The 27,448-nt window shown below is 38.1% G+C and overlaps 1 protein-coding gene across 1 annotated transcript in view; it reads right to left on the reverse strand.

Annotated features, from left to right (window-relative positions):
* SCFD2 (sec1 family domain containing 2) overlaps positions 1 to 27,448 on the reverse strand; it is a 408,974-nt gene that overhangs the window by 338,388 nt on the left and 43,138 nt on the right. Inside the window, exon 3 of the mRNA XM_043973416.1 lies at positions 10,376 to 10,503. Coding sequence (XP_043829351.1) covers positions 10,376 to 10,503 — 128 coding nt within the window. The remainder of the gene's footprint in view (positions 1 to 10,375; positions 10,504 to 27,448) is intronic.

Genomic DNA, 27,448 nt, shown 5'->3' on the forward strand with positions numbered 1-27,448 from the left:
AGGGGGAAAAGTACTGAGAAATTTTGGTGATATAAAAGCAAAAAATATCTCTATTTATCTATCTATTTTAAAATTTTATCTGACTTTTTGTAGGATACTTAGCACAAAAATGAGAAATATTGGGAACTTCTAGTGGTAGGAGATGGAGTAGGTGAGTAGAAGGTGATAAGAGATAAAGAGTGAATGTAGCTATGTTGGTAACAAACCCACAACTGGCCATTGTGGAAAGAGTGGAATAAATGCTATCTTTCTACTCTCTGACTGATTGATTATACACCTCTTAGGGTCATTGTTGTCCCTTTCGCATCATGCTCAGATACATCTTACTTGAGGAGGCCTGACCCCACTCTACTCTCTTTGGAGAACACTGCTACAGAGAATTTAAAAAGGGGGAAAACAACTTAAACATTACATTTATAGACCATAATGCAAGAGAATAATAATTAATGAAATATCAATAAAGCATATAATCTAAATGAAAGCCCAAAATGGCTTCCTAAAAAAGTAGGTAAAAATCTAAATCACAGAAAAAATTCAAGATAAAATAGTCAGAGTCATGGGATGCAACTAAATTCTCATAGACAAATGTATGTTCTTAGCTTGTAAGATTAAAAAAATGAGAAGACTAACAAACTGCATAGGCAATTTTAAAATGAGAAAAATCAACAAATTAATCAATTCAAAATGAGCCCAAGAGAAACAATTGGAAAAATAAAAGTAATTTAAATCACACTGAATATCAAAGATAATCAAATTAATAAAGAAAACAAAGAGATCCAAATTGACCAAAATATGATTAATCTAATGTGAGAGAAACCAAATTACCAAAATAAGAAATAAGAAAAAGGCTATCATGTGAATCATAGATAGGCACCTTAGAGGCCATTTTGCAGACGAGGAGCCTGAGAAACAGAGAGGTCAAGGGATTTTCCCAAGGTCATACAAGTAGTGAGTGTATGAAGTGGGATTTGAGCCCAGATACTCCTTTGACTGAGTCCAATATTTTCTCCACTTGACTAGAGAGGAAAGAAAATGCTCAGAAACCATTACACAGTTATGTGCCAATAAAACTGCTAAGTAGTGTGAAATTGATTTGTGGGAATATAAAATATATAAAATGTCCAAATTAACAAAACAGAAAATAAAAACCCAAACAATCCAATCTCAAAATCGGACAGGGAACAAGCCAAAAATGAATCACCATGGAAAAAATTTCAGGACCAGCTAAACTTACAAGTTAATTCTATCAAATATTTAGAGAACAAATCATTTCTATTATTCAAAAACAGAGATACTGAAGCCTAACTGATCATACCTATTACTCAGACCATGATAGAGTCTATCAATACCTATGGATCAAAGGACTTAAGAGGGGAAGGAACTTAGAGGTCACTAGTAGAGGAACTGAGGTCCAGACCAGTCATGTGAACTGCTCAAGGACATATGTATAGTGTATAGTAAGTGGCTGAGCTGGGACCCTCATCCAGGTCCTCTGACTCTGATTCCAGCACTCTTTGGACTTCATCACTCGGCCTCTCAGACAAGACACTGCAGCTGGTCAACATACCCCAAAATGAGTAGGAGAATGAGAACAGGCTGGCTTGCATTTGGGAAACTGCAGTACTTTTTATGACCCCAAGCCCCTTCCTAAAACACCGGCCCATCTTTTTAACATCAATATTGTCCCAGTGATGCCATTTATGGCTATGACTCATGGATTACTACAGTCTCAAAAATTAAAACTGCGGGCCATCTAAAGGGTAATGGAAAAGTAGGTGTGAATGATCTGAAACACAGTATCAATTACCATTGTACAAGAAATGTGGCATAAAAGATTTCATCATTGAGAGATACATGGTCAGAAAAGGAAGTGGGCCTGCCATGTAGCAGGTGGGAGAGAGAAGTGGGGAAGAGTCTTCACATTCCACCGGCTTCCTGGCCAAGGCAAGAGATCCAGAGGAAGGCTCCAGGAGGTTGGGTGGATGTTCTCCACAGGATTCATGGGTCTCCCAGGAGGAAACTGTGCATATGGTTCACCCTCTGGACTCTTGGAAGTAATATCCATATTCACAAGATTGCAAAAGGACTGAGGTACCAAAGTATAATAAGGCTCTTGCTTGCCTTATTAATTTGCTTTGAGTATTTTTTTTTAATTAACAAGCCAAAGATTTCCAGTCCAGAAATGTCAACTTGAGGCCCCAGTGCAGTCTCAAAATGCCCAGCTAACAGAATCAAATTTATATGTAACTGGGAAATATTTTAATAAACATTTAATAACAAATTTTAACAACATAAATGAAAATATAACACAACATAATGTAAATTTCTGGCTTTCTAAGTACAAATGCTACACACAAGTCTGTTATCACTCCAGACCATAATGACCAAAGTCTAAGTTACTAGGTCTGGGTGAATCTTTAGGGATTTCTTCTTAGTCCATTTCTAACTCATATGCAGTAACATTCACTTCATGCAACAGTGAGAGAAATGTGGGTTTTCTCTGGGAATCTTGGCCTTATTACTATTCAGTGAGTTGCAAGGGGGTAAAAGGAAGTTTGGAGTGAGGTGAAGTTAAGACATTGTTATAAGAATGAGGACTAGGGGGCAGCTAGATGGCGCAGTGGATAAAGCACCGGCCCTGGATTCAGGAATACCTGAGTTCGAATCCAGCCTCAGACATTTAACACTAGCTGTGTGACCCTGGGCAAGTCACTTAACCCCAATTGCCTCACCAAAAAAAAAAAAAAAAAAAAGAATGAGGACTAGTTGCTTTCTGGCTCTGATAAGGTCAAAGACAGAGAAAATATAGTTAACTTGCAGCTGGAGAATCGTAAGTCAGGTTTATAAAAAATTTTCCTGACCAAACCAGGATTAGATACAGAAGATGGATAACCTTTGTCAAGAGGGATCTCCTAGGACAAAGCTTCTTAAACCGTGGGTCACAAACCCATATGGGGTCTGAATGTGGGGGTTGGGAAAAGTTTGGCAACCATAAAATGTTATGTATACCTATTTTATATGCCCATATACCTGGTATCGCATAAAATTTTAGGGTGCAAAAAGGGGTCGCAAGTAGAAACAGTTTAAGAAGCCCTGTTGTAGGGTAGTATATGATGCCAATCTCTTTAGGAAAGCTTGAATTTGTTAAGAAAAAGTGTTGTTGAGAACTGAAGTCCAGTTTTATAACATCATAAATACCAGGGGAAGTCTTTTGGGATACCTTTAAAGTGCCATGAATTGTGTGATAATGGTTTTTTAGCTCTACAGCAGCACTCCACCCCCCAAAAGAGAAGAAAAAATACAGGAACTGAGTTTGTCAGGAGAGGAACACAGTCTTTAAAAGACATTTAAACTGATGCTAAGTCAGTTGGCTATAGAACAAAGTGACACTGCTGCAATATGGGGATCACCTCGAAAAAAATAAACAGCTCTCTGGGAAAGTATGTAGAATGTACTTGGGGAAACCTACAGCCACCAAATATATATATATATGTGTGTGTGTGTATATATATATATATATGTATATATATATGTGTGTGTGTGTGTGTATATATATATATGTATGTATACACACACACACACACACACACACACACACACATCGTTTTGGGCTTCATCAGAAATGCAAATCACTTGAGGCTTAGACTCTGAGACAAACCTATATACCCAACCAGAAATTCTGGAAGATGAGGCACAGGTTATTCCAACCTGGAGTAGATTAAAGGACTTCTGATGAAACGGAGGCATTTCCCCGCTGTGCCCATTCTGAATTAAAAGGGGATTTCTGTTGTCAAGAATAACATTAAGCTAAATGAAGTTCACACATTCTTGAGGAGCATGATTCTATGTGGCATCATTCTTCCCACGTTCTTTGCTTATTAAAACTGATAGAAGGAAGGGGGCAGCTTGGTGGCACAGTGGATAGAGCACCGGCCCTGGAGTCAGGAGGGCCTGAGTTCAAATACGACCTCAGACACTTAACACTTACCAGCTGTGTGACCCTGGGCAAGTCACTTAACCCCAATTGCCTCACTAAAAAAAAATTTTTTTTTAATTGATAGAAGGAAACTTGCTCCTACAAAATACTAAGATCTATCAACCAAACGGTATTTACTAGATATTGACCTATGTATGTACTGGGTAACATATTACGTACCAGTGATAGAAGGACAAAAAAAGAAACAGTCCTTGTCCTCAAGGAGCTTACAGTCTATCAGAGAGACATGCACATGCATAAATATATACAATATAAGTACTATTTTTTAAAAAAATAAAAGTATTTTACTATTTTCCAGCAACATGTAGAAATAGTTTTCAGCACCTGTCAATATAAGATTTCCAATTTCAAATTTTTCTCCCTCCCTCCCGGATAAGTACTATTTTTAATAAATATCGGTTTTAAAGCTATTTTCTATTTTTTAATTTAAATTTTTTGTGGGGCAATGAGAGTTGACTTGCCCAGGGTCACACAACTAGTAAGCGTCAAGTAGCTGAATCTGGATTTGAACTCAGGTCCTCCTGAATCTAGGGCCAGTGCTTTATCCCCTGTGCCACCTAGTTGCCCCTGGTTTTAAAAAATATTAAAGCATAAAACTGCACTGAGCCTTTTGAGACACTTTGAATATACAAAATAAATACTAAATACTTTTGGTATGGGGGCACTAGCTGCTAAGTGAATTAGAAAAGACCTTAAAAGAGAGAACGGGGACCAGAAACTGAAATTCTTATATCGTCAGTGAAGTAAAAGGGGGGGGGGAGAGGAATTAGAAAAAGCTACAAGGGAAAATGGGGAATACAAATTCAAGTTCTTAAATATCACTAGTGATTTAATGGAGGAAAAGTGAATCAGGGCACAATGAAGAAACATCCTATATATACAAGATACTCCTCTTCTACTTGGCCCTCTGTCCAAAGTATTTTAAAGGGTAATCTCTATACTTTAAGTACTGAATTCTTGTCTGCCTTCAGGGCAAGTTTATATGAACACATGTAAGGAGAAGATGGACTGATGAGTCTGGGGATGAGTTAAAAGGGTAGGATAAGCCTCTAATTAATTATCCATATACCAATCTCCAAAAGGATATGGTATTAGGATGTACAGTGACAAGGATATATATAAAGTGCACAAAAAGGAATAATGTGAAACAAGGCTAGAAATGTAAGCTGAAGCCAGACTTTGGAGGGTCTTTAAAACCTCCCTACAAAGTTTGTTTTCTATCCTATGGGCAAGATGAAAGCAAGGAAAATTTTCAAGCAGGAGCTAGACATAATCAGACCTGTGAATAAAGATTAATAATTGTTTTATTCTTTCCATTCAGTCCTCCAAATTACTACGCTGTACTCTATAGACAAAATTGTCTATGGCTTTGTATTATTACCTATGAGGGAAATGGATGAAAAAGGTTTAGCAAAACAAAAGTAAATGTCTCACATTTTACTTCATGCTTGAAGTAGTTTTTTTTTAATGTACCAATAAAAGTTGTAGTGATCATTTTTCTTGAAAGGAAAGCATATATTAAGAGTCTCTCTTATTTCACTATCTAAGGGAAAAGAAAACATCAAGGCTGAAACCTATATGTATTGTCAATATTTTTCTATTTCTTCACAGTGGCAAAATTCAAATTTATAATTTAGAAATCATTAGTCTTACTAAGGAAGACAAAGGTTAAGAGGGTGGAGGGATATATGAAAAGCTTTACTTTTAAAATATCTCTATTGTAATGAGGAGGGGAGGCCTATTATCAAGCATTTTAAGTATGATGAGAAAAAGACACTATACAGACTAAAATGTAATATTGTTATCATAATTCCCCTCAATGACTCAAAATCCCTACATTATTCTTCTGTCACAGATTTGGGGTGAGCCTGGCATTTGGCCTAGTATGTTTTCTTAAAGATCCTTTGTTTCCAGAGTCTAAATGTCCTAGATTCACATCATTATAATTCATATTTACCTTCTTTACAATATTCTTCATTCTTAAATGCACAAGAACGAAATCACATTGGGACCAATGTAAGTAGTTGAAATGGGCCTTAAGGGTATTTAACAATAAAACTAACTTTTAAAAAGCATCTGTGATGTAACCCTGTTAGGATATCTTAGAACATAAATCACATTTTATTACTCATTGAGATACTCTTGGAAAATCAAGACACTTTTGTTATCCTTTAATTTTCCAAAAGTACTCTATCTTTTAAATTTAATCAGAGCCAGACATGTTTTAAAAGTACGGCCTCATAAGGAATTCGCATTTGAATGTTTGGCTTTTTTGTCTATGAGAAAAAACAAGATAAAACATTTGCTTCATCCAAAAACCTAAGACTAGGAAAGGAAAAAGGGGAAAGAAGGCAATTGTCACTAAATTCTATTACAAAAAGCACCAAAGAGGTTGTTCAAAATGTACTTGTATCTTTGTGCCAATTACACTTTAATAAAACCCAAGTATCACCACTGCATTAGTCTGTTTTACATCACTAGTCAAGATTTCCAAAGTCTCATTCTATCTACTAACAGACATACAAAGAGAAATTGTCAGAAACCTGAGCTATGGGACAAAATGGTGACATATGTTCTAATATTCAAAAATTTACTCAAGGAACCAATATTTAAGGTGGGGACAGGGGGAATGTGATCTAACATGCCAGATGGGATGAAGAGGCAAAGTCATGGATAAGCATCATACAAATCATTGAAGCTATAAATCATACCTTGAACCATGGTCTTTGTGGCTTTCTTTGCCAATTCAACAGCAATATAAATAAATTTTCCTGGCTATAATAGAGGTTACTGATCAAAATGTTATTCTAGATGGTGTATTCTTTTATCTTTAAATTCACTACAATGAACCTGTAGCTCAAATTCCCAGTCCTCTCTCTTCAACATAAATTTGCTTTAATCAATTTCCACCCAAAGAAACAAATATCACTTAAAGAGGAGAGTGAGGTGGCAGCTAGGTGGCGCAGTGGATAAAGCACCAGCCCTGGATTCAGGAGTACCTAAGTTCAAATCTGGCCTCAGACACTTGACACTTACTAGCTGTGTGACCCTGGGCAAGCCACTTAAGCCTCACTACCCCACCAAAATTAAATTAAATTAAATTAAATAAAAAGAGGAGGGTGAGGGCAGAAAAGAGATAAGATTCAATACTGACATAACGATGACAACTGCTTTTTCATTATTTTGCCCATAAACATAGGCCAAAGTTCCTATCATCAGCCTTAAAGCTGTCATTTAATGAAACATATACTCCAGAAAAATAGTTATTACACAAGCTGTAAACTATGATATTTTCATTCTTCCTCCATGATATCAGAAATAGTTTTTACCAGAAAAACAACAAGAGCAAAACCTTTCAATTTTGTCCTTTAGCTTATAAGGAAAATGACTACCCATCCCACCCCTGGCATAGGATGCAGAACATCCCCTGGGATGGCATCTGTAGTTAGAAGTTCTCCTCATGGTGCCTCATGACTATTTCATGAAAGCTGGTATTTCCCCAATGTCTAACAGGCAAAAAAAACCCCAAAATAATCAAGTACCAGAGCACAGGAAAATTAAGTACTGTAAGAAAAGCCCTATACCAGATGGTTGTCCATCTAAAGCCTAGATACAATCCCATTACCCTGGCTAATAAAATCCCTGGTTAAAGAATGGAGATGCACCTAAATTCTCTATCTGATGGGCAACTATAGCCCTTGACCAAAAAGAAGAATAACAGAAGCCCCATTCAGATCACTGCTCCCTCCCTCCACCTCCAGAAGGTAGGATTTGGCTAACTGATATATACTGAAGGCATCTTCATTCTTCCGCTCTAGCCTTAATTGAACTCCAGTGCTAGCAAATGACCTGCACATACCTAAATAGTCTATTGTCTCTGGAATCTCATCAATGTGGGTACACAATCCATCCAGTCCTTCTCATCCTACACTGCTCTTAATCATGTCACCTTCACAGTACATAAACGCACCACGCTATTGGTCTTCCTCTTGACTACTTGACACCTGTGCAGTCCATCCGTATAGTATATAGTCTGTCCATCTCCCTCTCTTACTATATAACAGGCCCAACTACTTTTCTGGTCATAAGAGAAATGACAGCTCATTAACTTTATCTTTTACTCTGTTTTGTACATGCAATTCGTTATGAGCACTGAGCCTATTTACACCTGCCATTTGTTTCTCCTTTACCCTTTATCTGACCTGCAGTTTTGACCCCTGAATTATTCCATGATTTACAGCAATGTAGCATCCTCAAAAGATTATTGATATAAGAAAATCGGCTCTTTGGGCTCTTCCATTTTGGCAAATCAATTTTCAAGGGTTAAATTTCTATAGGAAATGGTGTCATCTCCTGATGATGTCTGCTCCTTTATCCATTTATATGAATAAACAACAACATATTTACAGCCAAGAACTTATGTCTCTGGAAACAAGTGAGGCTAATGTCAATAGCACAGAAGAATGGTGAAGAGATACATGAATAAAGATCCTATTTATACTTTTTTTCTGTAAAATATAATCACTTAGGGGCAGCTAGGTGGTGCAGTGGATAAAGCACTGGCCCTGGATTCAGGAAGACCCTAGTTCAAATCCGATCTCAGACACTTGACACTTACTAGCTGTGTGACCCTGGGCAAGTCACAACCCTCACTGCCTCACAAAAAATAAAATAAAATAAAATAAAAACGATAACCACTTGTTTTGTTGTGATATCCTCATAGTCACCTTTAGACCGAGGGTACAAATCATAATACATGAAATTCATTCAAATTCAAATTCATCGACAAATACTAACAACTTTTATGGGGCCAGAAAACCTCAGATTCATTCATTCATTTGTTCATGCATACATGCACGCGTTCAAACATTTACTAATGGTCCATTATATGTAAAGCACTAGGTTAATGCTGTGGGTTTTCAAAATGAGGACAATATCCCCTACAATTTGGGAAAGGAGATATAACAAATAAATAAATGTAATAAAAGGTAGAAACTGATGTTTCAAAAAACAGGCCTAAAGAAAATGCCATTGGAATAAACACATCATCAGAGCTGACAAGAGAAATGTTTTTAGATACTAATTTTTAAATAATCTTGATTATATAGCTATTAAACCTATATTTTTAAACAAAAACCTGTTCTCATGCTTAAGTGGTTATGCTTTTATTAAATTATTACATAAAAATCACAAATAGTAAAATATTAACTTTTTTTTTTAAGAAAAGGGGCTCTGGAGTCTCTAATTTTCCACCCAATAAATGCACAAAAGAAGATCTATTTACAATTAAATTTTGCCAGGGTTTCCTCTAATTCTGAAGTCCAAGTTCATTGGGCCAGAATGAATAATAAGAAAAAAGAAACAGGCAATCAGTCAGATAAGAAGTGATAATAATTGGAGTAAAAATTTGCAGATGAGGGAAAGGAGCAGGGTGTCTAAAATGCTTGCTCTTTTTTCCTGGTACAGTAGTCCTACAACTCAGAATCCATAGGTAAAGAGAGGAAGAGGAAATCAACTTGTGACAGTTCTACTTGTTAGACCATCTGTCTGTCCAGAACAAAAAACTACCAGACTATTCTTTGTAAACACTCTTCCACAATCCCCATGCTTCATGCTAGAAAGACAAGCAGTGACTCTGAGCACTGATGACAGGGGGTGTGTGCTGGGGGCGGGGGAAGTATTAGGAAAGAACATCTATACTAATATATATGTACACACACCCATCTTATATATATATATATATGTGTGTGTGTGTGTGTGTGTGTGTGTGTGTGTGTGTATGTATGTATGTATATAATACATGTATATGATATATACTTGTTTTTCTATGTGCATGTGTGTGGTGTTAGGACATGCACATAGCTATATATGCATGCCTTTACCTATAGATATACAGATATATAGAGGAACATTTCTGTATAGCTGTAGAGATAGAAACAGATATACACACATACGCATAAACAGACACAGATACACACCCACACACATTCCTTCCTATCACCATACACACAGATTGTCATCAATGCCATATATATGTATATGTATGCATGTATATGTGTGTATATCTATATGTAGAGAGAGATAAATAGATATAAAAATGCTCAAGTGGTGTTAAGAGGAACACATACATGTTATAGCCCCCAAACATATATTCATATATCTTCCTTCCTAATTCCATTTGAGCATTTTGCAACCTCTTCAAGTCTTTTCCAAGATTTTATTCTAGCCTACTTAGGGGGAGAAAAAAGTCCAGGGCTTAGATTTTAGGCATAAGCTACCCCGGTAACCTCACAGAAGAATGTCAATTTTCCCCAGGCTTGCTAAAAGATGACAGCATTAATTAGGGATCAGCCTAAAGGGTCAGCTCCTTGGACTCACCCATGCTCATTCTGAAGTTCAGGTTCTCTCTGCTCGCTCCTTCCACCAGGTGTCTCCTAATTTCCAACAGAGCTTCTTTGTGTTTGTTGGTCAGTAAAAACTCCCAGAGGGCTCTCGCTGGTGTGTCACTGCAATAAAACCACAAAAAATACCAGCTAAATTTCCAGTACGTAATAAAAGGGATAAAAAGCACAATCTTTTTTTTTAAAACTCTGAACACTAATGTTTGTTCATCAAATTAGAGATTGCTTGACTCACTCTTCTTTACTCTTCTGAATCAATGTTTATCACTGAGAAAGTAATGAAATCCCAAAGACATCATCAAATAGATACAGAAAAGAGGAAGGAAAAAAGGAAGAAAAGAAAGGAGAAAGAAAGGAAACAGAGAGAAAGCAGAAAAGGAAGGAAGGAAAATAATGCCATGTTACAGGAGAATTAGGGTGAGTGAGGGGAATGGGGTTATTTAATAATTTTTAAAAATTGAAAGGGGAGTTGAAATTATTTTAGGGTTCCTGTAAACCAATGAATTGCTAATGAACCATGAAAGACAATCAATGATTGTTTAATAAATCTATTTATTATATCACTATTTAATAAATTTAATAATCACTTAATAAAACTAAGACTTCACTGTCTAAATTTTAGTAAACTTTAGAAGTGAGAGGTTTTCCAAAAATGGCTATGTTGCTCAGTGTTGGAAAATATTATGTCTAAGACTCCAAAACAATTAGTAAGATAATTGGTCTCAAGAAGGCAACTATTCTTTGCTTAGAAAATATTTAACAAAACCCCTTTAATAGACTAGTTCACTGATGAATGAAAAATCATAATTATGCTAAATTACAAAAGCTTCAAATTCTCTTGATTGTCACACTGTTGGCACTGTGATAGAAGAGTAATATTTCAACAAATCTTTTACAATTGACCTTTCATAAAAGGCCTGAAGTTTAAGACTGCACTAGGTTTATCAGAGCTCATTTCCTCTGTAGTTCTCAGTCTCAGCGAAGTGCCATATCCAATTTGTGAATGGTACAGTGTTTTTCCTGGAAGAAAGGTGACTGGATGCCAAATATAGACATTTGGATTGACTTTTTAAAAATAGAGCATCAAAGAACAAAGATGACTTCTGTCTTCTTTCAGTGGTTTTTTCCCTTTCCAAGTCCCCAGGAACATTTCCTGTCATCTTGTTTGCTTGAAGATGTTCTATTCAACTTTTTAAACAACCTATTGCAATGCAGTTTGCTAAAAATAATAAGAATAATGTAACGATCGAAATGATGCCACCCCGCTGGAGGACTTACTGTAGGAAAGAAAGCTCCTCCATGAGAAGAAGGCGCCTGAGGGCAAGACATGTGGCTTTTCTTTGGCGTCAGGAAGTGACATTTGCTTGTGGGAGGAAGAGGGGGCAAGGGGGTGCTTTCAGTCTCTTTCCTGAGGACTCTGGTGGAGAGTGGAGCCAAAAATGCACTCTCCCTTTGATGGACAGATGAATCTAGGCCTTTCTCTCTCTCTTTACCAAATTCTTATTCTCCTTAATAAATGCTTAAGAGCCTAACTCTTGCTAAAGCTTATAATTTATTGGCGACCACTCATTAGATATTTTAGACAGACTAGCTAGAATTTTAGTGCCTTACAATAATAATGCATAATAAAATAACTTTCATGGTTAAATTCAGGTTAAAATCTAGTATTGTACAGTGAAAACTAACACTGACCTTTGCCCTTTTAAAAAACTACTTTAATTATAACCTTCAGGTACTTCATAATCTGAACAGTGAATCAATCAATTTACAAGTATTTACTAAGCAGTTACTATGTGCCAGACACTGTGTTGGGCAGTGGGGAGAAAAAGACAAAAAGAATCAGACCCTGTCTTAAAGGGACATACACTCTATGAAAGCCAATATGTACAAAAAAAGCCTATGTAAATATTTATATATTCATATATATACATACATGCATAAGCACAACCAAAATCAACAGAGGAGTAGACAGGGCACTAATAGCTGGGTGGAGCAGGACAGGTCAGGTTCTGAAACAAACAAGAGCTTGTAGAAAGCAGAGGTGAGAAGGGAGTACACTCCTGACTTGGACAGCCAGGGGTGAAGGCAAAGAGATGGAACTCTAAGGAACAGCAAGGTCGGTCTGGCTGGACCAGACAGTTCTGGATGAAAAGGGAGGTTGGGATTAGGTTCTGAAGGGCTTTCAAAGCCAAGCAGAAAAGGTTTCTAGTTCATCTAGAGGCAAGATGGAGACACTAGAATTTATGTTGTGAGGGAATAACACAGTAAGATCTATGCTTTGGGAAAAGCATTTTGGAGTAGGGGCAGATTTGAAGCAGGAAAACCAACCAAAGGTTATTGTAATGATCTAGAATGATGGTGAGGGCCAAAAAACAGGTAGTGATTGCTTAAGTTAGAAAGATGGGTACAGATTTAAGAGACAGACACACAGCAACGTCTGGCAACTGCTTCGATAGTCTGGGTGAGTTAGCATTAGGAATTAAAGATAACAGGAACGCTGTGAACCTGGGTGTCTAGAAGGATGTGGCTGCCCTACACAGAAAAAGGGAAGGGTTCGGGGGAAGAGAATGAGCCCTATTTTGGCCATGTTCAGTTTGAGATACCTATGAGCCATAGATTACACATGTTAAGTAGAGTGGAAGTTTTATCAATAGCATTTTCCATTAATATCCACAAATTGTTTCAAAGGTTAATGAATAAACATGCATTAGCTACATATAGGATGAAGGACATATGTCAGGCATGGGCCCTTAAATGGGGAGAGGGTAATATATTCACGAAACCTAATTCTCAGCCTTTCACCAAATCATCCTTCTTTACTCATTTATCTCCTTTACCAAATTCATCTTTATTCTCCCTCCTTCTGCCTCATCTGCCATTCAGTGCCATGAAAAGGGAGACCAAAAGTGAAAAGATTGCCCGCCTCATTTATGCCCAATAAGATGTTATCTCCTCTAAGCAGTCCACAATTTTCTGATTTTCTCTATGCTATCATATTAGCTTAAAATAAGAAAAAAAAATGATCCTAGAAGGATCATCTAAAAACCAACCCAAACCTAGAATTCTCTGTGGTGGGTGCGCCATCTGACAAGGCAAACTACAGGCTCCAGGATGAGTTACTTCAGATCGGCAGCTTTAGAATCCAGGTCCTTTCCCACTAACTACAAAGTACCAGCTATTTGAGATGAATGTATTTGAGACAGTCTGGCTTTATTCCTCTTTAAAATGCTTCACATTATGACTAAACTACTTATTCATGACTGTGAAAGGGAAGATAGTCAAAAGACTTTCTTTTTTCTTATTTGTAGCCCAAGAGCTTAGTATAATTATAATGCCTGGCACATGGCTGATGCCTAATAAATGATTATTGTATTATATTGTAAAAGACTGAGAAGTTTAAAATGCAGCTCACCCTCTTTACATTCATGGTGATTTCTGTCTCTTTTGCTACTAATCAGCCATAGGATTTTGGACAAGTCACTTCACCTCTCTAGGCCTCAGCTGCCAAAATGTAAAATGAGAACAGTAATACCTAATGAACCATGTTTCTTTTTCATTACTTTTCCAACTCTGGGATTTATCCTCTACAACCATTGGGTCTCTCATTCTGCAGACTCAGCCACAAAGCCTCAGCTGCCTCCTGGCTCTGATCCTGCAGTCTCTTCTTTTTCCATTGGTGAGCTCATTCCAAAACATCCATTTTGGGGAAGAGCTGCATCCTTTATTCTCCATCTGCTCCCATGTCACCAGATTCTTGCCTCCCTACTTTTCAGTTCCCCCTTTATGTGATGTCTTTACCCATTAGAATGCAGGTTTGATGGGGGCAGCTAGGTGGTACAGTGGATAAAGCACCAGCAGTAGATTCAGGAGGATCTGAGTTCAAATCCAGCCTCAGGCACTTAATACTTACTAACTGTGTGACCTTGGACAAGTCACTTAACCCGCACTGCTCCGCCGGAAAAAAAAAAAAAAAGAATGTAAACTCATTGAGGATAAGGACTTCCTTTTTGCTTTTATTTGTATCCCTGAGGCACCTGGTACATAATAAGCTAACCTGCTTGTTAACTTAATTTGACTTGACTTTGACCTGACTATTTATTGAATCTAATATCACAATAGGTCACTGGATACCACTGTCTTATGACTTATTCCAACATAAAAGTGCCATAAAAATTAAGGAGCTTGGATTATGAAAGACTAATTGGCTCATTAATTTATCAAATCTGTCCGTTTGAAATTAGGGAGAAAGGATTTACTCAAATTAAAGGATACCTCTACTTAGTCCATCTAGCTACAATTAAAGCTAAGTGCACATACCATGTTGATTTTCTATATGTCGGTGATCACACAGAGGTTATAATTCTTCTGTCATTCTACTAGTGAAAGATTTTAGAAAAAACAGGTTCTCTATAGCCTCTTTTATTAAGGATCCTAGTTGAATGTTATGTGAACTTCATACCTTTTTTTGTTTGTTTGTTTGTTTTGGGGGGTGAGGCAATTGGGGTTAAGTGACTTGCCCCGGGTCACACAACTAGTACGTGTCAAGTGTGTGAGGCCGAATTTGAACTCAGGTCTTCCTGACTCCAGGGCCGGTGTTCTATCCACTGTGCCAGCTAGCTGCCCCAGGGCCATACTTTTAATATTAAAAATTCTAAGATTTTGTATAACTTCGGTCTCAAAGGACCCTGTGAAAGCACCTGGCTCAGCTGTCTCATTTTGCAGATGAATAAACTGAATCCCAGATAAGAGAAATCATATCCCAAGGATCACACATACAGTAAGTAATAGACTGGGATTAGAACGTGCTTTCTTCCCCTTTGAAAGTCCTCTGTTCCATTGCATTTCATTATATTCTCTAATCCCTCTCCCATCATGCATACTGGCACATGATCTTAGAACCCTCCCTTTTACTATAAGCTCCTCAGTTCACAGCCACACACAGGCAGGGCAATAAGGGATACAGGGTGGTTTAGAGTGCTAGGGTATAAATAACCTTGCAGCCATAGTTACTGAGCATTTCTACTGGTGCTTGGTACCTGCTGGTTGGACAATAGTCTTGCCCAGTCATATATTTATAAGAACTGTCAACAACCATGCTCTAGATCATCATATTTTGATGGGATAAGGAAGAGTATTCAACATAGTTCCCAGTGGTTTCCCTTATCTCAGACACTTCTATCAACTGTGCATAAAGCGTAGGGTCATAAATATGCCTGGGACCCTATTTTATTTTACTCTACTAGAACAAAATGTTATAACTTTAATAAAGATTCTTATAAACACTGTTATAACAAAATAAAAACCAAGGACTTTTGTGACCCAGGGTTCAAGTTGGTTCATTTGCTAAAGACTCTTCTCACTGGGGCAAACACTGATTATTTGACACTGGACATGTATGTGAAAGGCTGAGTTGGTGAGTCCCTGAGAGAGCAAAGGCCTTCTTATGGTTTCTAGCTTCAAGACAAGATATATTAGATACATTAGAGAAAATATGTGACCACAGGCTCTTTTCAGGGAGAAACCCTTGAGAGAACTTTCAGAAACAGTGGACACAAAGAGGAGCTGGCACTTTGACATGTCCTACCTTCCGGCTTGCCTACCTAAAAACCTCAGGGAATTTTTCTCTTTGGGTGAGATAGGGAACTTTCTTTTTTGGTGAGCCTAAGATATAAATCTCATAATGGGAGAGCTCATTCTTTGTATGTATTGTCTGGCACATATGATGCACATAACTTTTCTGATTTCTGTTTGCTGTCAACATGGACATGTGGGTTTATTCACTATTTATAATGTTCTTTTGTGTAACTAATATTTGGTGAGAAGGGAGTCAGGCCTTAAGATGTAAACTTGAGGCACTCTTTCCCATTTAAGGGACAGAGATTAGGAAAGCAGCTTGAACCTAACCACAAAATCATTTCCCCTAGACTAGCAATATTTAGGGAGATAAGATAGATATAATTCTAGCCCAGAACCACCTCTCTTGGGAAGGGCAGAGGGGCTAGCCCATTGGCCCCAATTTCCTGTTTCCCTCCAGGCAGGAATCAAAGTCTCCTTTGGAGAATGGTAAATAAGTTTCCAAGATAGTGTTTCCATGTGGAAATTCCTTCCTAGCATTTCTTTGAGAATTTATGTTGGGGTTTTTTCTGAATTCTGAGAAATAACCAATCAAGAAATTGGGAAAGGATATTTTAATTAGAGATTACAAGCAATTAAAAATTAAAAACATTACTGCTTCAAAGGAATCCACTGATGTCAAGTCAAAATCAAGGAAACTCTGATATGCAAAGTCAAAGGTTAAGGTCGACATTTCCAGGAACCAGATAGGATCACATAGGAAAGAAGCAGTCACAATATAATCAGTCTTGTTTGTAACTGTTGCCATGTTATAAATGGGTATCTGCTGCTAACGGTAAGTCATTATGTAAGTAAGATAAACATTAATAAGCTTATATGCACTGCATACCTAATAGAAATCCTATGGGTTGTGTTCCAAGAAATAACCAAGTTTCGGAAGCAAAGTAAGTCCTTAAAATTAGCCACTTCAACATGTGATTCACTGTAATGCCATTAATCTTGCTAGGAGAGCTGAATGTTACATTGGTCAAATATTACTGGATAATGTTCACTAGCATTTTCCAGTATTTGAATAGTCACTAGAGCTCTTTGAAATATTACTAAATCTGGTATTTTATTTTAGGAATGATAAGTTTTAAATATTAAATGTTATAATATCTTCCCATTCAAAAATTAGTTTTTATCTGGCATTTTATTTTGTGATACTATTCCTTTCTTTCAATGTTTCTATTATCAAATGTCTATATGAGGTAGAGATAATTTTTACACACTGTGAAAATATGCAATCCTGTCACAATGGATTGCTTATAATTATAATAAAGCATGCATTTATTATATTTATGGAAAATCTTTCAAATTTTAGCATAATCCTATAATAGAAAATAATATGATTTGTTGCTTATTATTAAAAATCATATAAATGAAATGTTATGAGAAACCCAGAACAACTTATGATTTGGGGAATTCCTGAAGATTATGATTCCTAGTTCCCAGATCCCAAAGATTAATGTCTATCAGGAATCTGGACATATTTTTCCAGAATACGTGTTAATGTTTCATTGTAGGCCAACCCAAAAGAACATACATATATTATGTAGGGGACACATACATCATATACTTACATAAAAGATCTAATTTCACAATATATTCAAATAATAATCATCAAAATGATTTAGTACTCATTAAAAAATAGAAAAGTAGAACAGACTAGGTAAGAAGAATCAGAAAAAAAAATGAACTCAATACCCTAGTGTTCAATAAACCTGAGGATATAATTTATTTGGGAAGAGCTGCCTATCTGACAAGAACTCCATTTGGTTTAGACCAACATCTTACATAACAGGCCACGATAAGCTCAAAATGGATATTCCGATCTGAATATTCAATATCATACCATAAAAAGCAGGGGAGGGGGGAGTGCAAAGATGGGAATAGTCAATGTTGGAAAGATTGTGGAAATGCAAACATACTAGTGCGTTATTGGTGGACTTATGAATTCTAATCATTCTGGAAAACAATTTAGAATTATGCTAAGAAATTATAATAACTCATAGGTATACCATGTCAATGTAAGAAGAATGATATATAAAACAATTAGTCAATGTCATATAAATTAAACTACTAAAGGATAACTTTACAGAGCTATGAAAATAACAACAAAATTTCATCTGGAAGAACAAAAGGTCAAATATATCAAAGCAATCAATGAAAAAAAATGGGAAGGAAAGGAGCTTAGCACGACCACCACTACTACAAAGCTGTAAATTTCAAAACAAGCAGATACTGGCTAAGAAATAGAGTGGTTGATCAGTGGAATAGATTTAGTTACACAATACACCGTAATAAATTACAACTAAGTGTTTAGTAGACCCCAAAATCCAGGCTTTTGGGACATAAATGTATTATTTGACAAAAACCTGCTAGAAAAACTGGAAATATTATGACAGAAACTTGGTATGGACCAACATGTTATACTGTTTACCAAGATAAGGTCAAAATAGGTACATGATTTGTACATAATGAGGGATACCATAAGCAAATTAGGAGAGCATGGAATAGTTTACCTGTCAGTTGTATGGACAAGGGAATAATTTAGGACCAAACAAAATAAACCATTATGGCATGTAAAAGGAATAATTTTGATTACATAAAATCATATAAAACTTTTTGCATTAACCAAACCAATGCAAACAAAATTAAAAGGAAAGCAGAAAACTGGGGGGGGGGGGGTTACAGCAACTATCTCTGATAAAGACCTCATTTCTCAAATATATAGAGAACTGTATCAAATTTATAAGAAGACAATTGAAAAATTGTCAAAGGATATGAATAGGCAGTTTTCAGGAAAAGAAATCAAAGCTATCTATAATCATATGAAAAATGCTCTAATGACTGTTGATTAAAAAATGTAAACTAAGGGAAGCTAGGTGGCACAGTGGATAAAGCACAAGCCCTGGATTCAGGAGGTCCTGAGTTCAAATCTGTCCTCAGACACTTGACACTTACTAGCTGTGTGACTTTGGGCAAATCACTTAACCCTCATTGCCCTGCAAAAAAAACCAAAACAAACCAAAACAAAAAAAAAACAAGAAAAAAAGAAATGTAAACTAAAACAATTCTGAGGCAGTACCATCTCATACCTATCAGATTAGTTAATATAACAGAAAAGGAAAATCATAAACGCTGGAGGAAATGTGAGAAAACTGGGATAATAATGCACTGTGGTGGAGTTGTAAACTGATCCAACTATACCGAAAAGCCTATCAAACTGTGCATACCCTTTGACCTAGCAATACCAAAGAAAATAATTTTCAGATTTATTTAGAATGTTATTTCCCTGTTACATGTAAAAACAATTTTAACATCCATTTTTAAAACTTTGCATTTCAAATTCTCTTCCTTCCTTCCTTCCCATTCCCCCACCTTTAGGAAGGCAAGCAAATTAATATGTTATACATGTGTAGTCATGCAAAATATTTCTATATTAGGATGTAAAAGAAAACAGGTCCCCAAAAAAACCCTCAAGAAAAATAAATTTAAATATATATATGCTTCAATCTTGTATTCAGACACCATCAGTTCTTTCTCTGGCAACGTATAGCATTTTTCATCATAAGTGCTTCAGAGTTGTCTTGGATCATTGTATTGCTAAGAACAAGTCATTCACAGATGATCATCTTAGAGTATTGCTGTTACTTTGTACACAGTACATTTCACTTTGTATCAGCTCATATAAGTCAAAGAAAAAAATTAAAGGAAAAGACCTATTGTACAAAAATATTAAAGCAGCCCTTTTTGTGGTGGCAAACAATTGGAAATTGAGGTGATACCCATCGATTGGGGAAGGGCTGAACAAGTTGTGGTATATGAGTGTAATGGAATACTATTGTGCTATAAGAAAAGACAAGCAGGATGCTTTCAGAGAAACCTGGAAAGAATTACACAAACTGATGCAAAGTGAAGTGAGCAGAACCAGAACACAGTAACAGCAGTATTGTACAATGAAGAACTGGGAATGTCTTCAGTATTCTCTGGAATACAATGATCCAAGACAATTCCAAAGGACTCAATGAAAAGTGATATCCATCTCCAGAGAAAGAACTGATGGATGATAAATGCAGATCAAAGCATATTATTTTTCACTTTATTAAAAACAATTTTGTGTGATTTTTTTCACAATGTGACTAATATGGAAATGTGTTTTGCAAGACTGCACTTCTATCAAATTGCTTATTGTCTCGGAATGGAGAGGGGAGGGAAGAACAGAGAGAATTTGGAACACAACATTTTTTTAAATGAATGTTAAAAATTGTTTTTACATGCAATGTGGAAAAAAATAAAATATTATTTAAAAAAAAAGAAAATAAAATTCTCTGTGCTGCACGCAATGGAATGCTTTGGCATCCCATTGTTTCCCCAATATTTGCTTTTACATGAAATCATTTCTCAATTTTAAAGTTGTTGATTGATCATCTGTAAATATTTACAGTCTGGAAAAAGGATGGATAAAAAAACCATAGAGGACAGAAGAAACCTTATGTGGTTATTTCATCCATACTCCTGATCTACCGCAGATATTCCCAACCTATCAGAGACAGGCGACAAATTACCCTGTTTTGAAAAGACCTCTGAATGATAATTCATAAGTACCTGAGAAACACACTGTCAAGTCTAAAAATCTTTATATCTAATCTAAACCTTCATACTACAGTGTAAACTTATTTCTTCTTGTTTAGTCTTCAGTAGAGAAGGCCAACAGCTGGTGAACATCTTTTATATCATGATTTTTCACACACTTCAATAGAATTATTGGTCTTCCCTTAGCCTTCTCTTTCCCAGGCTAAAGAAATGAGTACTGTCATTGGATTTCTGAGTTTGTATAACAACTAAAGAGGGGGAAAGTAATGGTTACGCTGAATACCTACAGGCAGGCCCTGACTAATGTATGACTGACCTTAAATATACAAACTGCTACATGCTGGCTGCAAACTAGCAAATTAAGTAAGTTCACATAAGCAAGCTTGTCAAAAGTCACATATCTGAGAGTACTGCTGTTCTTCTAAATGGGCGATCTTGTCTAATAAATGGTTACGCTACTGGAGGAAGTGACTTCCATCCACATTGACATTCTTACTACAAATTTCAATTGAGCAGAAACACATAAAGAAGCTACAATGAAAGTCAAACGATGACTTATAGTTTCTCCTCAGAAAGGAAAACAAAATTATTGTTACAAACAGCAAAAGGAAGATAATGTGTTTAATCACTCGGAAAGAACAGGGGCTATCAGAGAATGGCAGCAGTCTCACAGGGTAAGAGGCATGTTCTTGGAAGATTGGTGCATTAGACTCCTCTTTCTCTGAAAAAGTCTTGTACATCCAGAGATATTTTACCACAGAAGGAAAATCAGAGCTACTGGCGGCAACCAACACTCATAAGGGTGGCACCACAGAGAATAAAGGGTGAAAGGAAAAAATAATCATCACAGGAAGGGGGAGTGTGTAAAATGAATTGCATGATTCAGGTTAGCAGGAACTTTCTACCATAGGATACTGCTTCTATCCTCACTTACTTTCCTCTGGATTTCCCACCTAGCTACACTCCTTTGGGCATCATCCAGGTTCTCTAGAATCTCATCATTCCTGCAAGATCATCCCTGAAAGTTCACATTTCCTCAGTACCCCCTGCCCGAGGGCCCCTCCCTTCTTCAAATTGGAGAGAGTACAGAGTGGTATCATGCACTCCCTCCCCCCAGATCTTCCATTGAAGGGGGGGGGCGCCCAGGACAGCCATCTCATCAATTCCTATTCAGTGATAGCCCTCTGGATATTATCTGTCCCCCAACTTCTTTTTATGTAGAGTCTACCCCCATGTCATTTCTGAGTCTGACAATTGAACAATTTAAGAGGGAAACAATAATGGTTACACTGAGGGCAGGGACTGTCTTTTCTTTTTTTTATTTAATTTGGGGCAGCTAGGTGGCACAGTGGATAAAGCACCGGCCCTGGATTCAGGAGGACCTGAGTTCAAATCTGGCTTCAGACACTTGACACTTACTAGCTGTGTGACCCTGGGCAAGTCACTTAACCCTCACTGTCCTGCCCCCCCCCAAAAAATGTTAGGTAAAATTTAATTTAATTTTTTTTTTTTGCAGGACAATGAGGGTTAAGTGACTTGCCCTGGGTCACACAGCTAGTGTCAAGTGTCTGAGGTTGAATTTGAACTCAGGTCCTCCTGAATCTAGGTCTGGTGCTTTACCCACTGCGCCGTCTAGCTGCCCTCAGGCACTGTCTGTCTTATACCATTTTTGGATCCCTAGCTCTTGGCACAGTGATTTGCGGGCAGATAGCAGGCCCTTAATGTTTATTAGTTAATAACCAGTTGGTTGACTGAAGTTATTTCTAAGAGTGAGGCATCAGGGACACATCACAGAGAGACCAGTAGTAGAGAGTGCATGCAGATAGAATCAGAGAGAAAGGACCAATAAGAAACCCTTCCACTTGTATGAACTGATGTATAGTAAAGTGAGCAGAACCAAGAAAACATTGTGCACAGAAATGGCAATATTGTTTGATGAACTGTGAAAGCCTCGACTATTCTGAACAATACAATGATCCAATACAATCCCAAAGGACTACTGATGAAACATACTATCTACCTCCAAAGAAAGAACTGATATTGATGGAACACAGACTGAAGCATGCTATTTTTCACTTTCTCTCATTTTTTTTCTTTTATTCAAGGGTGTTGTTTTTTTTTTACAAAATAACTAATAAAGTAATGTTTTACATAATCATACATGTAAAACCCATATATGATTGATTGCCACTTCAGGGAGGGGAGAGGGGATCGAGGGAAGGAAGGGTAAAAATCGGAACCCAAAACTATAAATAAAAATGTTTATTGCTTTAAAAAAAAAAAAGAAAGAAAACTTCCATTTAGGCACTAGAGAAATAAACAGAGGACAAATGGATTCAGAGAATGCATGGGCATTCTATGAACAGGAAAAAAACTTCCAGTACCAGAAGTTGTGAAGAGAACCACTTTCAAGGAGTGTGACACTCTCATGGGTGACAGATGTGCCAGCTCTAGATTCCAGAAAGGGATCGGCCCTTTCAGTCTAGCAGTGAGCTAGACTTAAGAGGAACTTCAAGAGGTCTTCTGAAGGGAGAAGGGACTTCCTGTATGGACTTTTTTGGTTTTGTTTTGTTTTTAGTGAGGCAATTGGGGTTAAGTGACTTGCCCAGGGTCACACAGCTGGTAAGTGTTAAGTGTCTGAGGCCAGATTTGAACTCAGGTACTCCTGATTCCAGGGCCAGTGCTCTATCCACTGCGCCACCTAGCTGCCCTGTATGGACTTTGAGTTGCCCTTTTGTTATTTGTCTCTCTTACCACAGACCTGCATTCGTGAGATAGTCAATCCCCAGTTTTGGAGAAAATGTTTTATTCTTTGTTTTTAAGGCAGCTAATTGGTACAATGGATAGTGACTAGAACTTGGAATAAGGAAATCCCAAGTTCAGATCTTGCCTCAGACACTTACTAGCTGCGTAATTCAGGGCAGATCAGTAAACCTCTCTGTGCCTCCATTTCCTCAACTGTAAAAAATGGGACTAATAATAGCATCAAACTCACAGGAGTTGTTGTGAGGATCAAATGAGACAACCTACATAAGGTATTTTGTAACCTTTAAAGCATTATATAAACACTATTATTACTATTGACTTACCCTCTTAGTCAAATGTCTTTTCTAAAAGGTAATTAAATTTACTAATTGTTAATGCTATGCACACTGTTAGAGGCTCAGGAGCCACTATATTAGAAACAAAGTCACTCTAAGGGTTACCCTTAGAACCCAATCGCTGATTGTGGGGAACCCAGTCCGTGAATACAAGTACAAATTGGGAAATGTCCCCAGCAGGGCCGCTAACTAGAGAAGGTTGTTGGTGACATTAATTATGTGCAGCTGTTAGTTTTTCTGGATGATCTCAAGCTGGAAAGGACCCCAGAGGCCACCCAGTCCAACCTCTACATTGTACAAGAGAGAAAACCGAGACTTGGGCAGAGAAATGAAGTGACTCACAACAGACCACCCAGCCAGGAAGCATCAGAGGAAGGGTTTGAACCCAGACCCTCGGCTTCCAAAGCCAGTGCTCGTTCCAGGAAAGTTTACTGAGAATCAGATCCACTAATCTAACTGTAGATGGCAGTCTAACGCTATCTGCTGACAAGTATCAGTTCTACAGAACCTGTCAAGTTCCTGAGCTATATAGATCTCTACAGTGTCCCAGCTGGTAGTAAGGACCCAAAGAAAACAAGAGAAACCAGAAACCCTGTAAACATCTGGAGGGAGCTTGAGATAAATGAAAGAAAAGAAGCATTTATTTGCTTGTACTGTGGCAAGCATTGCGCTAAGCCCTGAGGATTAGAAAAACAAAAGCAATGACAGTCCTTACCCTCAAAGAGCTTACATTCTAATGGGATGTTGGGGGTGGGGTGAGGCTATATACAACACACATACATATACTCTTACATATGTAGATATATACATATATGCATACAAATATTGGGGCAGCTAGGTGGTGCAGTAGATAGAGCACTAGCTGTGGAGTCAGGAGGATCTGAGTTCATGTCTGGCCTCAGACACTTGGAATTTACTGGCTGTGTGACTCTGGGCAAGTCATTTAACCCCAACTATCTCAACCAGTCAGGGCCATCTCCAGTTGTCCTGATGTCTATCTTGTCAGTGGACCCAGATGGCATTCATGGAGAAAGTGAAGTTGGTGACTCTGCACAGCCCTCCCTCACTTAAATCCAATCCACTGCAAGTGATGACATCACCTCCCCAATGTCATGGTCCTCTTTGAGAATGAAGGACAAACAACAACAAAACATATAGGTGTGTGTGTGTGTGTGTGTGTGTGTGTGTGTGTACATACACCTCTTCTGATCCTTACCATGTGATCTTCGATGAGTCATTCTCACACCCACCCACCCACACACCCACACCCACCCACCCACACACACACACACACACACAAACACACACACACACACACACACACACACACACACCCAGTGGTCGATGAAGGAAAAGCATTCTGGTTTAGAAATTTACAGGGATGGTGACTGGAATCCTGGGAATAGACTGATCTCCTTCTGGGTGCAGAGGCAGTGTGGATTTGATTATGCCTCCAGAACTGTAAAGAGAGGGAAGTATCTGGCTATCGGGGCAGAGTAGAGTGACTAGCTTAGTCTTCTGAAATCCAAAAAGCCAAAGAGGTCCTCACTCTCAGGTGACTAAGAAGCTTCTTCAAGAGAGGTCAGGGCCGATCAAGGTTTCATGCTACTTTTTGGTCAAACAAATTCCTAGTGTAGGGAAATGGGGGACACTGGTCCTACTACACAGGTGCTGTTATGTGTATAGCAGCAGGGTGGCTGGTGAGAGAGTGACAAGGGAATAAAGAAAAGCGTGGGATATGAGAATACCTTTTTAGTACTTGGCCAACTACCAGACAACACTGTTGGCTTATAGAAATCCAAATGATGCCTATGCCTTATAAACGAAGCCATCTTCGAATGCTTTATTTGGTAGAGAGGGGACTGACAGCATCACTGGCAGAGAAGGCAGTCCAGGTATGGGTGAAGCTGCACTGGAAAGGAGCTTCACATGAATCCTTGTGGGGGGTAGGAGAGGCAGAGTGAGTCCCTAGGAGGCAGGTACTATAGCAATAGGATGCTGAATGGTGGCACAGAGACAGACAGGGTCTTGCTGTGCTCGGCAGGGACCTTGAGAGTATGGCTTAGTTGAGGGAGCTCAGCATAGGCAAATGAAGGACTGGCATCACAAGGCATGGAGATGGCAGTCACTAGGGGGCCCATGAACAGCAATCTCTAGACAATCCCAAGGAAGAGATGTCCCCCTTTATGGTGAGCAAAGCCCTGAGAGCTCACCGGTAGATAGGGCTCCAGAACACAGACACTACACTCGATACTGGGTATGCTTTTAAATGTAAACAGTGTGACAATCATTCATCTTGTGGCACACTGTTCTCTTGGAGGATGTTTCTTCTGTTCTAACAGGGCCAGCTATTCTCTAACATGAGCTTTATATAATTTTTCCCCTTCTCAAATGGATCCTTATCCCTACTGGATTTCAGTCTGTACTACTTGTAGCCATTTATTCAATAGGTTTAATTTCTTTCACGTTTTTCCTTTAAAAAAATCTTTGAGGCCCTTTTAAGATGTTTTAGCTTGTATCAGTCATTACTGGATTTACATCATTCATGTTACTTGAGAACACACATATTATTTCCATTCCTATTCTCATTCAATCTTTTTTTAAAGGATTTTATTATTTTCTAGTTACATATAGAGATAGTTTTCAACATTTTTTGTCCTTCATTCTTTTTTGTTGTTGTTGGTTTTTTGTTTGTTTGTTTGTTTTTTTGTGGGGCAATGGGGGTTAAGTGACTTGCCCAAGGTCACACAGCTAGTAAGTGTCAAGTGTCTGAGGTCAGATTTGAACTCAGGTCCTCCTGAATCCAGGGCTGGTGCTTTATCCACTGTGCCATCTAGCTGCCCCTCTCATTCAGTCTTAATGAGATAGCTGTGTGACCCTGGGCAAGTCACTTAACCCCAACTGCTTCACCCAAAATAAACAAATAAATAAATCTTAATGAGACCCCTGATTTTTCTGGGGCAGAGCCAAGATGGCAGGGGAAAGGCAGTAAGCTCTCAGAACTCACGACACGATTGCTCCAAAAACCCTCCAAATAATGCCATAGGACAATTCCTGGAACAGCAGAGCCCACAAAAGGACACGCTGAGGTTATTTTCCAGCCAAAGACAGCTTAGAAGGTCAGCAGGAGGGAGCTGCTGTGTCAGGGCCCAACCCCACAGTGACTGTGACACAGATCCAGTCCCAGGCAGACCAAGGCAGGGAAAGAGACCTCCCAGAGCCTCTGAATCAGCTACAGCACCAGTGTCGTCTGGAACTAAACTCATAGTCTGGTGAGAGTGCTGAGCAGTTGGCAGGGGGGAGATTACAGGGGTCTCTGCTGGGGCTGAGGTGGAACTTGGGTTTTTCACCCCTGCTGGGAACCAGGAAGTGGCTTGAGTAACAGAGCCCCTGTTCAGGGAGTGGCACAGGCTCCTCCAAGCTAACAGCCACAGCATATAAAGTTTTGCTGCCAGGTTAATTAGCAAGTTGGCCTGGGATTATCTACAGATCAGAAAACAGGCCAGGCAAGTGAAGAACCTGTCCCTCCTTAAATTGTATTTCCTGGGACCCCCTGAAGTTTGGGACAGTACAGCCTGCAAACAATACCCCACTTTAAGAAGGAGTTAAAAGTCAAGTAAAAGACAGGCAAGATGAGCAAACAGGGAAAGATGAGGACCAAAGAAAGTTTCTTTAGTGACAAGATTGAGGTGCACCCTCAGAAGAGGATAGCGTCAGGGCTCCTACATCCAAAGCTT

Source organism: Dromiciops gliroides, chromosome 6, assembly GCF_019393635.1.
Source record: "Dromiciops gliroides isolate mDroGli1 chromosome 6, mDroGli1.pri, whole genome shotgun sequence".
Classification (NCBI taxonomy): domain Eukaryota; kingdom Metazoa; phylum Chordata; class Mammalia; order Microbiotheria; family Microbiotheriidae; genus Dromiciops; species Dromiciops gliroides.